Genomic DNA, 18969 nt, shown 5'->3' on the forward strand with positions numbered 1-18969 from the left:
CTTCCTTAAATGCTTTTCATCTGAATGAAACCAAAACAAAGGAAAATTTTATTTTTACCCCTCCTTCCTTACTTTCTTTCTTTTCCTTGTATGTTAAGAAAATTAGCTGCTAAACATTTATCGCGCATTCTTTAGTGCCACTAGTGGCTAGAAGAAAGTGATATTACACCGGGGTTTCCTGTTGTAGTTAATCCTATTGATAACGGTGGTGAATGATTCAAAATAGACGATGACAGGTCACGTGTTTTTTTTTTTATCGAGGTCAACGATTTCTTGGTCTCAAAAATGTCCATTCCCTCTTAACCTTCGAACTAAGAAAAGATCATTTTTTTCGGAACCTCCTTTTATGATTAGAAAGGAACTGATTCTTTTCAGTATTGCCTGGCTCAGTCTGCAAATTTTGGCTTTGGGTCAAAGAAGACACGTGAAAACTGTGGTCATTGCTGTCAAACAATAGAACAATAACTTCAAGGTCACCATATGCATATAAGCTCTCCTCATTCTCTTTTCTTCCCTTTGAACAGAAGGGATTCTTGGAAAATCCGATTTCCATACCCCCAAAATGCAAACGTTTTCAAAGAATAAAGACGACGTTAGAGCCTTTCTATTTGATCTGTGCCCCTTCTGGCGCTGCAGTCGATGTTTGCTTTCCCATACCTCCCTCAAAAGAGGAGGGAAAAGTTGCTGTCGCCGAGATCTTTCAATTGTTAGATGCGGAAGCGTTACCAAAATGAATTATTTCACGGACTTCAATGTCCTCTATCTTATTAGCCATTCTAAGAAGCCTACGATCTTCACTCGTCAAGACCAAACGACTGAATAACAAATTGGCAACAGCTGAGGTCATTCACTTCTTTTCCGTAAGCAAAGGGAGAATTTCCTCCGTCAGAGGGTCGCGGGGGTGGGGCCGAAGTATAGTTCGCATACTTTCTGACGATATAGATAAGATAGACAGTGACATATTCTGTTTTGAAACAGAGTACATGAAAGGCAATTGTTTGTTCCGAGAAAAAATTACAAAGTACCAAAATACATTGTCCGAACAGTTTGAGGGGGCTCAGCCTGGACCCTCTTCCCTACGCCACTGGCAGATATGAATAAGAAATACTGATTACTGTTGTCCTCCTCTCTAAGTAATGTTCCAAAATGACTCCCTTTGCATCCCAGAAGAGAACAGAAATGACTTTTCGCTGATGGTTGAGTGCGGATTTTTTTTTAGGTTTCGGTTATGAACTATGGTGCCATTCCTTGCTTGATCTTTTCGTTTCTGGTTGGTGGTAGTGAACCCAGGTCTCATCACCTGTAACAATTCTTTCCAGAATGGAAACTTCCTTCGACATTGAAACGACACAACAGTTCTTCACGCATCAACGCGACGGCTTTTCAATTCAGCTGTCAAGTGATGTGGCGCCCATCTTTCAGACACTTTATTGAACCGCAGCACGTTATGGATAATATTGTGCGCTGAACCGACACCAATGATTCAAAATGGTGGCTATTTCTTTCAGAGTAATACGTCTGTTATCCCTTATAAGCTCTTTCACTGATAGTGCATGTGCAGGTGGAGGGCACCATGAACGCCTCCGCACTATCAGCAAATCATTGCTATCACGTAAACCCGTTCATATGGGCCATATATCCAGCTGGGACTGTCATATTTCTTGCAGGACAACGCTTCTTGTTACGTCACCTTGTGCTACAGTGGTTCGCAATTACCCAAATTTGAATTGCTGCAATGACCACCAACCTTACTCGAACTTAACCTAATTGAACTGGTATGGACGTCAGATCTGAGCACATCGAAATCCTCCGCAGAATTTACAGGAATTACGTGGTTTTTGTGTGCAGATGTGGCGTGCCATGCTTCCAGCCACCTAACAGGGTTTTATTGCTTCCATGCCAAACCGTATTGCTGCTGCCCTGCGAGCGAGTCAAAGGTAGAGATATCATATATTAGGTAGGCAATCATACTGTTCTAGGTGGTCAGTGTATATATACGATATACACAAGCAGGGTCGGCGCGAGGGGAGTCGAGCCATGCCACCGCCCAGGGCGGCAAAATTTGAAAAAGAAAAAAAATACTATTAAAATATAATGCTTCGTAATAGGCCCACAAATGGAAACATAAAACCGTATTCACCTGAGAATGTAATTGAACTTACTTCACTCACATTCAGGAAATTACTTACTCAGGAAATTCACAGCATTCCCCCTCATTTTCAATTATCGAACTACCAGCCACAGGTATCTCGTTCAATATTTCCCAAGCAGCGGCTAAGATTTTCAGCTAGGGTGGATAAGATTTTCAAGGTGTCTTTTATATTTTTTTCTATTCAGCAATGTTCTAACGCTCCACTCCAAATATGCAAAAGGTACACTTCCACTTGAGACAGGGCGTTTAGCCTACAGCATTTAGAGACATTTAAGTTCTACAGGGTGCGGCACGTAAAACCGGCCCGTCGAAATATTCTGGTATATTGTGTTTTTGGCAACACTTAAATAATCTACCTTCCTACCAAGAGATGGCGTGTCGAGGTCGGGTCGACTTACGTGACCTGCAGCAGTCACGTGCAGCCGCAGCCAGTGAAACTTGTCGAAACCAGTTGAGAAAAAGGCCTCGTTGTGTTAAGCCGGGTGAGTGTCAGTGTGTGATAATGCCGTATTCGATAACCGAGCGTGTTGCCATTGTTGAAGGGTTCATTCTCACTGGATCTTTTGTGAAAACAAAGAATTTGTTTCGGGAGAAATTTCCAGGACGTTCTGTGCCAGCAAAAAGCACCATTCAGGAATTGATTGAAAAATGGCGGCGTACAGGATCGGTTCAAAATGCTCCCAGGAACAGACGACCATCTGTCTCCACACCTGAATTAAAGATGCAGGTGGAGGAGATAATGACAAGAAGTCCTCGAAAGTCAACCAGGAGATTGAGTCAACAGGTTCATGCGAGTGAGAGAAGTTGCAGACGTGTTTTAAGGGGACTGAAGTTAAAACCGTACCGGATAAGTGTTGTGCAAGAACTGAAAAAGCCTGGCCTGCAGAAGAGGGTGCATTTCTGTTCATGGCTGTTGAGCAATGTTGCCAGTGGTTTCTTGGATCCACTAATGCTCATCATGAGTGACGAGGCGTGGTTCCACCTTTCTGGGTACGTAAATTCCCAAAACAACCGGTATTGGTCGACAGAAAATCCACACGCAATCCACCAGGTACCCTTGCATGATGAGAAGATTGCTGTTTGGTGTGCCATTTCCGCCACACGCGTTATTGGGCCCATATTCTTTGAGACGACAGTGAACAGTGACGTGTATATGGGAATCCTGGAGGAGTTTTATACACACTTGACCGAAGAGGAGCGTCAGTTATGTTACTTTCAGCAGGACGGTGCAACATGCCACACATCAGCTGCATCATTGTCCCTTGTGCATGGAATGTTTACACCAGAGAGGACAATCAGCAAAGGCTTGTGGCTGTCATTTGCAGTCTGTAAGAGCCTTCGCATCGTAACGCAAATAATGAAAGAAGTAATTATAAAGCTCTGCCAATTCTCGCAAAATCCTGTCAAACAAAATTTGAGTTGCGTTTACGCAAACCATTACGGAACGAAGGGACCCCAAGATGCACTGTCATTACTCGTATAACTTTCTTTTACTGTTCGCTCATGCCCAAAAAAACGATTTCTCTAGAGGCAACTGGTCTTACCTGGCAGGCCGTTCGTACTCTGTGGATGTAGATGGAGCGAAGGGGAATGCGCTCATAGCTACACGATTCTTGCTGCAGAGAGGAAAATTTGTGAAACATACTCTGACCTCACCCCCGCCATCCCTCTTATGGAGGAAAACTTCCCTTTGGTTTGGGGAAAGAAGTGAATTTCTTCGACTGTGTCGCCAATTTGTCATTCAGTCGTGTGGTCTTGGCGAGTGAAGGTCTTAGATTACCTAGAATGGTTAACCAGTCAGTGTATAGCGAAGCCCGTGAAATAATTAAATGTAGCAATCCTGTCCGCATCCAACAAATGAATGGTCTCGGCTACATCAACTTGTCTCTCCTCTTTCGAGGGAGGTACGGGAAAGCACATGCTATTGACAGCAGCACCAGAAGGTTCACACTCGAAATAAAAAGGCTCTAGTTCCGGCAAGGAACTGAATGAATATCCCTTCTCTAAACTGAATGATCTTAAAAACTTTTGAATATAAAAATATAAAAGTGTAAAAGGCAAACGGCTTTCAAGGCTTAGGCTTTCTATTGTTGAACTAGCCTTTAGACTTCTGCATCTAAACTGATTGTTGAGCAATAGTGATTACGAAGTGAGGAAAGAAGCAGAGGCTGTATGCTTTCGTAAAAATTATGCTTGGCCATATCGGCGATCTAAATGTGGAAGAGAACGGATGGTACGTTTACTTAAACATCATATTTACAATAACATAGTGATCCAACGCGACCGTTAAATGGATTAAAACAAGAAAACACATATATGTTCACATGTTTTTTCGTCTAGTTTTCAAGGTTTTGTAGGCAATCTCGTCTCGTCTCTAGTATCAAATATTTAATGATTCTTTCCGATTTCATTTCCATTTTCAAAAAACTTCTTCTGGTCTGGTCTGGTCTCGTTGTGTTCAACACTAATTTTCTTATATAATTGTAAACACAGAACTCCAGACAAAATGAAAAGAATAATTTTGAATTAATTAAGAAAAAAAAAAGAGTCCTGTCAATACCAGAGATGGATCCAGGTTAAACATTTTAGGCGGGCAGTACGGAAGTTAGAATTGTTTGAAGGGGGACGGAATCGCTCTCACAAATGTTTTAAAAAAAATTAGGAGCACCAATTCTGCCATCGAATAGGGTGATAGGAAACTATTATTAACTTTTCAAAGCAGCAGCAACGAAATCTTTGATAGTGCAAACATATTTCTTGACTCAATGCTAACATCGTACTATGTGTAAAATCTTTTTTGTTTCTACATGCAAATTACAATTTAAATATATTATTTTTACCGGTATGCCATACCGATCGATTTTCTAACTGTCGGATGCATAACCGGCTCACTTTAAGCACTGGGCGGCATGTGATAGTACCGCCCAGGGCGGCAAAACTTCTAGCGCCGGCCCTGACACAAGGTGTTACGGGAGGAAACCAACAAACGTTGCACACATATTTCTTACATCAAAACAAGAAAAAGTTCATTTTCCATTGTGCTGAGATTTGTTTAGTTTCGGAGATACAGGCAGTTTTAGGCAATTTAGTGATAGGCAATGACGCCAGATTGGAGACGTTGCGACCATCAACAAACTCAGTGGACATGTTTCTTAAACTGGAAAAGAAAAATGTGTCTACTTATGTCAACGAAGTGTGAAAATAAACTTTTTCTAGATTCATAGCTAAATCTAAAAATATTGGCCATAAATATGGCTTATAACATTATGTTACGTATAGAATAGGAAACTGTAGATTTTCATTTTCTTGGGAGGAAAAGAAATTTCAAACCATAGCCCTTTCAACACGGGGAAACACAATTGTGCGGGTTGACTAAAATCGATGTAGAAGTGCCCCTTATTACTTTTGTGCTTCGAAACGGCGTGCAGTGATTGTGTAAGTTTCGCTCAACGATTTGCAGTTGTTTTGGTTTGTAATAGGTCATTTTTGGCGCGTACAAGAAGAAAAGTAGTATTCTCAACGAAGCCATGACTGTCGCCGTGTTGAAAGGGATATAAGCCTCTCTAAATACGCCTCTGAGTAATTCTAATTAACTCCCACGCATTCGAAAACACCCTTATCCCTGAAAGAAACTCTGACACTAACGAAGTCGCAACAAGGACTCTCCTCCATATTATTGTTTCATATTATATCCGTCTGAGGTATGACAAGCACGCCCTACAGATAGATTCCCCACGAATGAAAAAGTTTTGAACCATTTCCATCTATTAGCCTCTAAAATCGCATGTCACTTATTATTATCACTGAAGCACCTTAGATTCCTGTCTTCCAGCTGACTGGGAAACAACAAATTTGCAAGTGACTGATAAATATTTGACATGGAAATAGACACAGCCGGGAAATAGTTTTAGGTATTACGCTCAAGCTCGCTTATATTTCAAGTTCAACTCTTTTGAAAGTGAGCTGGCTCATGAGAGAAACGTGCTCGCGTGAACTGTTCATTTATAATCTTGAATATAAACATGCAGATATAAGAATCAATTCACGCAACAAAATAAGGAACGGCAATAATAGAAGAAAACAATTGTAACAAAATAATTGGATAATTACAACTTTTGGTAAATGTACAAAGTTTGGATGCGATAACCACGCATCGAGGTTTTGGAATTTTTATTTTATTTTATTTATTTATTTTTCCTAGAGTAACTTCGGGAATTTTTGAAGTCATGTCAATAATTTTCCTAAGATTGGAAATTGCAAATCTTAAATATATTTTCCACTTATCTAATATCTTGTCGAACGATACTTGACCCTTTGAAACGGCCGCGGAATTCAGCGTCATCATTGCAGCCGCCACCTCTTGTAAGATATCGCCTCCAGAAAGCAGAAACGTGCTAAGCGCCATTCTCCTTGATTTCCACTATAGTCCGCGTCACTCGAATTGGCGTGTGACGTCAGGCAGTAAGCTCACAGTGCGCCGTTACTAAACATTCAGGGAGGAATCTAATCATTCATAATTATCCACAAATATAAACAAAATCAATTATGAATGATTCGATTCCTTCCTGAAGATTTAGTAACAGCGCAATGCGAGCTTATTGGCTGATGCCACACGCCAATTCGGGTGATGCGGACTATAAGTGCATATTCTGACTACCCATTTCATGTTTAATGTTGTGCAGAAAGGAGACAAGTGACAGGAGACAATATGAAAGGTTTGCAGTGAAAACTGAATTCTAGAAGAAAGAATCGGAATTAATTAGAGTTTCATTCGTTTTTATTCATCTACTGGAAAATTTGCATTTTGGCGCTTCGAACCTTTCTGCTTTCTGGGGGCGATATATAGTGGCATCTATATATTAGAATATAAGTTTTGAAAGCGGTTTTGAATCTTCATGTTCTGCGTCTATCAGGATTACAAAGAAGAATAATGCACTGGTTTCTTTGCTTTGTGGTGCCATGTCAGTAGTAAAAGTTTAAAATTGTAAAAAGCATCAGTTGGACAAAATCATGGGCAGTGCTAGTTCTTCTCACTGAGTTTATCAAAGTAAAAATATGTAATAAAATAAAATGCAATAGATGCAATACGGAGAGGAAGACTCACTCCAACTCGTGTGCCAGTTATTGAAAATTTGGTGAAAAATCTATTTTCAGAGAGAAAAATCCTCAGGTTACTTTAACTACATGAGCATATGGACACCAAACTTCCAATACTCTATAACCTGTGGCCAGAACCGGCCCTAGGTAATTTGCCGCCCAGTGTAATAGTATTGTCTGCCACTCTTTTCTTTACAAAGAATACAACTTGAAAGCCACAATCTTAATCCTGGAACACACACAGAGTTTCTATACCTTTTTAATACACAGAAGGATGCTAGTGAACACAACTTATTGCCCAACATATAGAGTAATAAGTTGTGTTCACTAGCATTTCTGCTAAATTTAGCAGAAATGTTTTTATTTCAACTTCACGTTTCAAGATGAATGAGATTGTTAGCAAAGCATAATTACTCTCACTAGTTAAGTATATATATGCACTCTGAATATTGTATATATTCTAAACTGAATTTTGACGTTAACGTGACTTGAATTAGATCTTCAAAATGTCACAGTCACCCACTACACGCTAGTGTTATAAAATTTTCGGAATTTTTTAACCTGTTGGTAAAACCCCTTTTTTGTTCCGGAAAACTGAAAAAAAATTGGGAAAAGAACAAAACTTTTTGTATCAGGTTAATTTTACTAGTGATGGAACCCATTTTTTTTTTCGAACGCGTGAAAAATTTAAGTTAAGAAATTTCAATACAGAATATATATATATATATATATATATATATATATATATATATATATATATATATATATATAAAACACTTGAAAATAAAACTTGCAATTACTCTTGAAAATTAATAGTCGGCACTAATTTCCTTTATGTGCTTTTTAGTCGTTTACTCGTGGGTGTGCATTAATTACACAACTTCTAGTTACATACAAGTCTACAATCATGAAGCGTTCCTGTTGGAACAAACAGGATTCTTGAATGAAACAGCTCTTTATATGTCTTTAATCTGGTGAAGTTTTGTTAATTTTAACCAAATTACTTCTTGAAAGAAAGAACAGTAGGTAAATTTTCACTAATACTCATGAACTACAACATATATTTTCTATTACTTAATATTCTAATATAGACTTTTATATAAACTTTATGTACAAAATCCTGTATGAAAGCACTAGTACCTGTTCTCTAGTGCAACAAATTATCTGCAATAATAACGAAATATTTTGCGAAAAATGTACCGCTTATTGCTAAAGCAACTTCAACGTCAGCAACTCAAATACACGTTTTTCATTTTGTTATTGTCGCATATGTATTGTAATTCTTGTAGTTATATAAACTAGTTATACATATATATAAATTTCCATATTCTAATACAAGAAACACACGTACTCAATCATGTTAAATGTAAACTAGTAAATATATAAAATAATTTCAGTTTATAAGCATAGTACAGTAAATTATTACAAAATTTAATTTTTTCCCAAACTGTCCGTTTTTTTTTTTTTTTTTTTTTTTTTTTTTTTCAAGCTCTGGAAAAAACTGTTTTGTTATCCAAACTTTCCGGGTTTTTTGCAGGCCCTCACAACACTAACTAAACCAATAATATTTTGTTTAGCATCTATATCACTACAATCCGACCAAATAATTCGCAGCGGTCTAATTTTAAAAAATAATGAAAAAGACAGTTATTACAAAACTTTAAGACAAAAACAATACTCTGCAATACATAAATTAGGTCAGAGCCAATTCTAGGCAATTTGCCGCTTTTTTTCACCTAGAAACAACACGATCTTAAATATGCTACTTCATCATAATTTTTATTGAGGTAATGTAAATATAAAATTCACCGAATAATAACGAAATTATTAGCAAAAGTCATACGGATATGATTACATACAGGATGTCCGGTGAGGAAGTGCAGATACTTTGCATGTGACAGAGATCAGTTTAAGCAAAAACGCGTATAGGCTGTACTATTTATTCCTTTCATGTTCCCGAGATACGAGGAGTGCCCTTCGAGCGCCCAAAACTTGCTGAGTTGTAATTAAAAAACTATAGCACACCCTGCAGTTGATGTATCAACGAAAATAATACCTCATGTGAAGGACTACAGAGTAGGCTTTCAGACGGTGTATCGATTTATAGGCGGCGCCACAGTGAGTGCAGCTGCACCCACATTAACTTTGATTTTCAGATTTCCTACAATAATCCTTTCTATTTTGTATATTTCTTGTATCTTATGTTTGGATATATTTCAATGACTTCTTAAGTCTCTCATAAGTTACTTGCTATCATACCCTGTTTTTCTAGGTTTTAAGTAAAACTTAGGAATTATTTTTGAGATCTTAAGGCTCAATAGTGCAGAGCGTTCTGGCAACAATGTTAGGATGTGTTATCCCATCCTAGCCTGTACCCACATTACCAAAATCCTGGCGCCGCCTATGTACCGATTATCCCAGTATGCCAAAGGAAGTGAAACAAGAAGGATATTTTAAAAATTTCCCTCCAAAATCACCCTATTTGACAATGAGTTCCCTGTTATTGAGTGGCAAACAGAAATAGATACTACACTGTATGCCTAAGATGATGTAAAACATTCATGTTGGTCTCTGAAATAGTACTCGAGAAAAAAATCAAATGACACGCTACGCTTTTAAAAGCAATGTATCAACGGCTGTTCATTTGCCAAAAGAACCTATTCATTTACGTCACTAATTAACCTACAATAGCGGTACCATGAAAAGTATTTCTTTTTTCTTAGTCAGTTAAAATATTGCTTTTTAAACACAGTTACCATTACTGCAAACCTTTATACCGCCACATTTGTGTCTACACTCAACGTACTTTTTCTCGAATATCCAGTCAACTTCTACAATATGAAAACGTATATGTTATGAATGCTCTCTTACCATTTAACCCTTCAGCCAGTCGATTTTCCCAGGCTTTTAAGAAAGCGTATCTCTGAAATTATTGTTGATTCAATGGCAAAATACGGAATATTGCTTACAGAATCCTCTACTACTCAAATCATAGTCTGGTAAGTCATATGTGAGGGAAATTAGTAATGTAGTTTCTGCCCAAACTACTACATAACTTTAGTCTGGACTATTCCCTAGCAACTTTTTTATTCCACAGGTTACTCCATGATTTCCCATTTGCCATCGAATCGACCTTGATGAGACAGTTTCCGCGATATAGTTTTACAAAAATCCAAACTCTTTGGACGTCGCAGCTTCCAAATGATTGCGATAGGATGATGCTATATGGTGAGGTCATGAAGTATACACCATATAGCATCCACCCTATAATGTAATTTTGTATTATTAACAAAATACATTCTCAATAGTCGGTATTTCTCAATATATATCAAGATACTCCTTCTTATAGAGCAATTCCTCATCAAAATCTGTAACTACTTATCAGTTTAAAGATGTCTTGACAATGAGGAACACACTAGAAATCACTGTTTTTTTTTTTTTTTTTTTTTCCTAAATTGTAAGAAAAGGAAGTAATGCAAAGTAGTACTAATAAGATTCTTTAATTTCTTCAAATAGTTTGAATAAATGAGACAGAAGCCAGTATACAAAGTCAGTTATTGTAAATGTATTACTATTATTATTACTATTTCAACTATTAGTATTACAATTTCAACAGGTTTGAGCAGTTTAGTCTCCGAAACCTTTAAACATCTTTTACTGAAGTGTACATCAATGTTCCGAAAATATCCTTTCAGGATACTGAATCTCTCTTGCTTAGATTATCCCGTCTTAAATGAATACTTTACTACGGCTGTATTCTACTACTAACAAAGATTAGACAATATATTTAAGAAAAGGAAAAACTTCACAAAGTTAAACAAACTTTACAGCTCCAAATAATTTCAATATTAACACTTACTTCCTACACGTTTTCTACCACTACTTCACTCACAGTCAGACAAATAATCTTCAAATTCATACGCTTTATGAAACCTTGCCATGTGACTAACAAAACTGTGTTTCTTAGAAAACCGCGTGTGACAACGTGTACATATAAAGTACTTGCGTTCTCCGCCACCACCAACAATTACTGTTTTATGTTCAATACTCATATGTTGATCAAGTTCCCTCTGAACATTAAAAAGTGATTTACACAATCGGCAACAAAATGCTACTTTCTCTATTTCCATATTCTCTTCTATATCATTAGTATTATGGATCAATATGTGAGCTAATAAATCAGCCTTTAAGTCAAAAGACTGGTAACAATGTTTGCATTGTGTTTGGTTAATTGTATGAAACTTTATTTTATGGATTTTCAACGATGTCTCTGAGCTGAATGATTTCTTGCAAATGCTGCAGTTAACGTTATGTTTCTGCATATGCTTCTGATACTCACTTTTATCAGGGAGAGTCACATTACACGCGCGGCATGTCAGGTTTTCATATCCACTTCTCTTATGTCTAGTTAAGATGTGGTTTTCAAGACCAGACTCCAACGAAAACTTCATCTCGCAAATAGGACAGGGATAAACTTCCATCATTGTATGCACTTCTTCCTTGTGTCTTCTAAGCGTAGTTGCATCACCGAAATAATCGTCACATATATCACAAACAAATTCTCTTATATAAATACCATGCCGCCCTGAAAGATGATTCTGAAATACATTTTGCGACACAAATCTCTTGTGGCATATTTCACACTGAAATGTATTTGTACCCTTGCATTGCGTTAAATGCCTTCTCAGATTATACTCCGAAGCAAATTCTAAATGGCAGTGTTTGCACTCATATGTTTGTTCTTCAATGTGCGCTGCAGTATGTCTAACAAAATTCTCCTCCCGCAAAAAAATTTCATAACACTCTGCACATTGATACATAGCTATTTCAGTATGAGCTTCCTTTGTGTGACTCGCGACGTCTCTTCTTTCTCCGAAAGTTTCTCCACAAAAATTACATCTTAACCACTCTCCATGCGACTTCAAATGATTATTTAAAGATTGAAATGTATTGAACTCTCTGATACAGTACGGGCACACACATGACATTATATGATCTTCCAAATGAATTGCGAATCCACATTTATCTTCAAAATTCATTTCACAACCAATGCACTGAAGAACTTCAGAACTATGCAGTATATTTTTATGACCCAGCACATCTTCTAATGTTGGAAAATAAATTTCACATGGTTCACAATAATATAGTATATCTCCAGGATGTTTCTTTAAATGATCTAAAACGTCTTCCTTTCTTTCAAATTCAATATCACATATTTCACACACATTATCTCTGTATTTCTTTTGAAACTCGTTATCCCTGGTAGAATGCATCTCAAATATGTTTCCAAAGTCTGCATCAATGAATTTATGAACTTCTGTCATGTGGTTAACAAAATCGCACTTCTTAGAAAACCGTGTATGGCAGCATTCACATAAAAAATATTTGCGCTCTTCATTGCTAACAACATTTTTCTTATTGTGAATATTCATACGTTGATCAAGAGCACCCTGGTCCGTGAAAGATGATTTATACCTGAAATACACAATACATAAATAATATATTAGACACCAAGGAAAACACCAAAATAAAAATAGCAGGCAGATTACACTGATCTGAACAAAGTGGAAGCAATTCTCTTCTTCAGATTTAATGTTTTATGAAATCGAATTTCAACATTTTTAATAACATTAAATATAGCGAACACATATAGTTTTACAAAACAGAATTAAAATAAATATAAATAAAAGACCAACAAAAATATATACAGTATGCGGCAAAACAAACAGTACTGAAATTGCATCGTTGACATTTATTTATTTATTTGTTGTACAACACAATGAAACGTAAGAAATGTTGTCAAATGGGTGTCAACTAAATGTTACTAAGCATAATTAAATTTAACATCCTAGTAAGTCACCCACATTCTTTATAGCTATCTTGTAGATCAACGAACATGTTAGTGAACACGAACTGCTGAAACGAAACAACAAATGATCGAGTCTTGTCTCTAAACTCCGGTATATTGACAGAGGGTCACCTGTTCGAAAAATTGCTTTCTTCAGCATGTGTATATGTAGGCACCTGGAGCTGTGAGGCCAGGGGAGTAAGAAGGATATGGAAAATCCGTTCCACAGGAAATCAAGAGATGTCCAAACTTTCATGAGCAGAAGGGTAAGTGACTCACTTGCGTATGGGCAGCTGCTCCGTCTTGCTGCATCTATTGTTGTTGTAACGACAGACTATTGGTGCGGCAAAGCGCGCAATCATGAAAAAATAGGTCAATAATCAACTGTGGATTGATGTAGAGACCAAGGTACTAATAGTTTACATCACTGAACCATATGTTCTTGATGAAATCTTCACCTTTATATGCCATAATTAACACTCCAGAGCAATACAGTAGACGTGCAGTGAGAGGCTGCCCCACACCGTATGAACGGAAATAGTGCTCGACAATAAACACCTTCTCTTCTGTTGTGAGTAACATTATCTTCGCGCCAACTGCACACTGCGCTAGCCCACACACAACTGGGCACATATGTGATGCTCACAGCTCATATTACATTGTACCTGCGCGCCATGCGTATGCGAATTTCAGTACTGATTGTTTTGCCGCATATGGTACTTCAACATTCACTTAAACCACATATTCCTAAACATCAAAATGCCACTACTACGTTATAACAAAGAGAAATCAATAGATTCGCCACACTTATATATAGGCCTCCCCCAAGTTCTAGGCTACCTGTTGAGGTAAGTATAAAACCTTCTACATGTCAGAAAAGTTCCAAGACTGACTTGTAAAAAATTATATATATATAACCCACAGTTAATGGAAACTTTCTTTTGAAATACTTGCTAGCATATCTATCCGCGTTTGTAATTCCTGGAATATCTTATTGTCATATATATATATATTCGATGTGCAAAAAATAAATAAATCGTGACAGATCAGGCGAATATGTGGGATATGGAACAATCACGGTAAGATCTTTCGCCAGATATTTCAGTACTGATGAACAATATGGGAATTTGAAAAGCTAGGTCAGATGTGGAGTGTCTGGCGCAAGCTTCCATTCCTTTAATGTAAAAATCATTGAATATTTACTTCTGAAGTTCAGTGCTCCGTTTCAGCACCATGGCTAGACGTGGACGTACAATTAAAAGTAGAATCCAAGTAACTGTAATGCGGCAAAGGTTTCCCACCTAGAATCGAATTCGGGATCAGGCAGAGTCCTCTCGTGGCTATACGGTTAGCTTGTGGGTCTTAAGCGCGGAAGACCCAGATTCGATTCCCGCTGGAAGTTTATTGGTTAACTTCAATCCAACCAACCGGGACCACGTACATCAACGGTAAGTGAGAGGATTGTGTAAAAGATTAATTTGATTTCATTTTGAGTTAAGCATTCCTTTCAGCAGTGATACTATATGAGACACGAATTTACAGCTTAATATGGGATCCAAATCACATGAAATCCCACTGGGAAAGTGTACGCTAATCGCTTAGCCACGAGGGACCTCAATGGAAAAGGTAATTCAACGATTATCCTTGAAACAAATTCATGACGGACTATCGTACGAGGCGTATCCAGAAAGAAAGTTCCCTTTCGCATTCCCGCCACTGCTGGGCTGCGATCGGTGTTCCGCGCTAGTCGTCCTTGTTCGTCTGCTCTCAACTGACGCCATTTTGGTTGCTCTCGGTAGTGTTGTCTGTTTACAGTACAAGTTTAAAATGTCTAAGACAATTGACTATCCCGCCGACTGTGACATTCGTTCTGTAATTCGATTTTTAAGCGCAAAGAATGTGAAACCGGCAGAAATTCAGCGTCAAATTAAAGATGTTTATGGTGAAAACGTAATGACTGATGGAATGGTGAGACAGTGGGTAAGAATGTTTAATGAGGGTCGAACTAATGTCCACGATGAACCCCGGAGTGATCGGCCTTCTCTTGTCAACGATGACTTGGTGAGGAAAATCGATGAAAAAATTCCTGAAATAGACGTTTCATTATGACAACGCTTTCAGGCGAATTCCCGACGAAGTGAAACTCGCCGTGCAGCAATAGTTCTCATCACTGGCGGCATCGTTCTATGAGGAAGGACTAGATAAGCTTATCCACCGCTACGACAAGTATCTCAATAACGGTGGAAACTATGTGGAAAAGTAGTGTAAGATATGCTCTTTCTTGTGACAATAATTTAAAAAAAAAAATATATGTTTACTATATTTTTTTCCAAAATGGTACTTACTTTCCGGATACACCTCGTACTCCTTACGTCAAAACTGTTTTACTTCTTGGTAAATGATGAGTTATTCGGCAATCTTGTGATTCGTTTGAGAGTTATACTTTTTTAGGCTAAGGGAGACGGTGATGATAAGATGGATGATGATGATGGAATGAAGAAAGTGGAAAAAACGGGAGAGCATCGAGAAAACCTACCCATACAGTGTTTGTCTATCACAAAACCCATTTGGTGCAAACTGGGATTGATCCTGGTACCTAACTATGTGCACCAGATGTGAGCGCTCTACCACTGAGTCAGGAGAAGTACTTCTAACAGCAACTGAGCTCTCTCGTGGATAAACGATTAGCGTTCGCGGCTTTGGCGTAGGAGACCCGGGTTCGATTCTCGGCGGGAGCTCATGCGGTTCGGGTATCCAACTTAAGATGTAAGTCCATGCTGCCGAAAGGGATAATCAACTTTTAAAAAATCAAATCTAACACACATTATCGTCTTCAGCATCAATACTGAACACAAATCTGGCATCATATCTTGTCTTTTCTAAAAGTAAAACGGCAACTGTTCTAGTTTCTTTCACCTTCTCTGTCAGTCAGATCTTGCATCAAGGTTCCGTTCAACAAATCATCGCGTAAAATTGGATGACATACATCCCTATTCAAGATCAGTATATCAGATAGTCTACTCGAAGTAAGTTCATCACACATTTCGCATTTCGGGCGATACGTGCTATTGCAAATCAACGTGATCGTGTATCGTCTTTTAGAGAAATCTTGCTTCCCAAAATTTCTTATGCTTTGACAATGCCTAGTTACCACATGCTTGCTTTATCACGCTTCTAATTTCCGTAGATATTTTCCATGACATAAGAGAATTTAATATAAACTGCTCCAATTCAGTATTCATCACATCATTTGTCTAACTGCAATTAAACAAAAACATGAAATGTGTTATTAGGTTCAGTCCAATCTTATCTCTCAATGGATTTACGAGAACCATGTCCAATGAATATTGATTATTCGTAACCTGGATAGTATCTAACTTGCAATTTTAATATTACAGTTTGGGAATTTAAAAAATCAGTCCTGGTAATTTTCTGCCACATTATACAGGATGTTATTGGACTATGCCGACAAACTGTAAGAGGTAGTTCCTCACATCAGAATATTAAAAATAAAAAAAATAAATAAATAATAAAAAACGCGGCCCTATAGGAAAAAAATGTATTGTTCCAGTGCTCGATCAAGGGTGGAAACAATAAATTGCAACATGCATTATTTCGAACACGAAGAATTGTGTAGTGGCACTCCAAGTCGGCGTAAAAGAAGTAACACATATTCCATCCAAAAGTACATCTTTCAGCAATGTACAACAGGTGCAACATAGGGCATAATTCCCAGATATACTTCCAACAGAATTTCAAGGTATGTTCGGACTTGAAGGTGGATCCAAAGTAGGCAAAAAGCACGGCTTCTGAGCCTTGACAGCAGTGAACACGGAATGAGTCTGTGGATATTCGAAAGTGTTGACTCCTAGCTCCACGGCTTACCGTGTTCGGAATAGTGCGTGCAACGATGTATTTTTCACGCTTTTGGACGGCCCTAGCTCCGAAACTATGCACTTTTCACCACATGGCCCCATGAACATATTTTTCTTTCTTATTTTGATGTGAGGATTCAGCTCTCAAAGTTCGTCGGTACAGTTCATTAACACAACACTGATGGGTTCACCGCTAACTTTGTTGCTTACCTGAGGTAACATTGTCATAATAATAATAATAATAATAATAATAATAAATAATAATAATAATAATAATAATAATAATAATAATAATAATAATAATAATAATAATAATAATAATATAAAATAATAATATAAAGTCAACCTTTCAGATCTTTTATGCGAGAAATATGCAGTATATAAAGTTGTATTTGGCAGGCATAGTGGAGCTCACTGACCACGTTTCACTCTTCCCTAATTGTCAAAATTTTCAAGCAAAATAGTTTATAGCGTATTTATTCACATAATTTATATTCTGCATGCCCTGATTTATAAAGGATTATTTTGAACTTTATTTTTGCTCCGTGTATATTACGATTTTTTTTCTCCAGTATGGTACGAATTTTCTTTCCTTAAATACGGTATATGTCTATTGATTTCTCAATGAGTAGTTGTTGAATTAGGGTGATTCAAATCGGTACAGCGTACCGGTAGTACCTTAAGATCGTCACAAAGAATATCAAATTCAGAAAAAAATATCATAAGCGCTTGCAAAATAAACTACACAATGTTCATTTGTGTATATACTGTTATTGTCTCTTACTTTACTACAGTTCATGTTGAAATTACAATTAAGTTGTATTAACTGAATGACAAACTACGACGCATAATTATTACATCTGATGTTTCTACACCGAGTGTTCATTGAATTGCGACCACCCTTCCAGAGAAGAAAGTGTGGGCAGCAGCCGAGCTGATAACATGACCACCCCGACTGGTAGTATTGCAGAGAAAGAACACACACGAGGCTACGTGTTGGCAGACAGCACACTGTTATAATGGGAGGTGGGCAAGGTGCGTCAATAACTGACAGTGATACTTGTCGGATGCGACAGTTCCTGTGTAGTGAAGGTATACAAGGGATGGGAAGAAATGGGGTAACGGTCTCCAAGAGAGAGAATTGCAGGGGCATATGGAATTTCAAAATGTGGGGCGAGCTGTTACATTTTACACCTCCTCCTCCTAGGAATGGTTTCAATGTCTTACCCCCGACCCATAGTATATTTTCCAGATGGTAATTTATACGTATACTAAATTCGTTTGAAATTCCTCTAGCGGTCCACTGTACGTTGTTTTCTGAGTCAAAAATTTCTAAAGATATACAGTGTAATCCCTCAACTTGGACACCCTTCTAACATGGACACTTTTCTTCGGAACCAGAAAAGCTTATATTGATTTCTGTGTATTGGAAACCCCTGTAACCTGTACACCCCTCTATCTTGCATCTTGGACACACATATCTGAATCTAAGATGGACACCTAAAAGATACACCACACAGGTAAAGGAGAATGAATAAACCGTTGACAAAAGGTCATGATCTGATAATTCGCGAGATAAGATTGCTAGAACGCCGAGAAGAGATGGTAGGTCAGGAAGAACAACAATGACCTACAGTATTTTCATAAGAAAACAATGATGAAATTCCGAGAACAGGTGGAGAGTGACAGGTAGAGTAGTCAGCAATACTTCCTAATTCTGTACAAACTAAACATTTCAGTTTTGTCTGTGATGTGATCGGCGTCAAAAGACGTTTGAAGTTGTAAAAATGGGTAAGCAGAAGTGGATCGAACTGACATTAAAAGAAAAGAAGAAGGTAATCGATCGCTTGAATAACGGTGACAACTGTAGGAAACTAGCAAATGAATTTGGGGTTTCAAGATCGACAATGTCGAACATTAACAGAAACAAAATCGTTATTGCAGAATCATGGGAACAAAATTGTAGCGTTCGAAGGAAACGAGTATGTAAAACACCA

General features: G+C 37.7%; 1 protein-coding gene across 4 annotated transcripts in view; it reads right to left on the bottom strand.

Moving 5' to 3' along the window:
* Positions 1–8229: 8229 nt before the first annotated feature.
* The window catches only part of LOC145693011 (uncharacterized), a 34392-nt gene continuing 23652 nt past the window's right edge, over positions 8230–18969 (bottom strand). For all 4 annotated transcript variants that reach the window (XM_081768659.1, XM_081768662.1, XM_081768660.1 and 1 more), the window contains one exon: positions 8230–12724. In XM_081768659.1, the coding sequence (XP_081624785.1) occupies positions 11134–12681 (1548 nt within the window). In that variant the 5' untranslated portion in view covers positions 12682–12724 and the 3' untranslated portion in view covers positions 8230–11133. The remainder of the gene's footprint in view (positions 12725–18969) is intronic.

The sequence above is a fragment of the Thermobia domestica genome, chromosome 8 (genome assembly GCF_964235325.1).
Source record: "Thermobia domestica chromosome 8, izTheDome1.hap1.1, whole genome shotgun sequence".
Classification (NCBI taxonomy): Eukaryota; Metazoa; Arthropoda; class Insecta; order Zygentoma; family Lepismatidae; genus Thermobia; species Thermobia domestica.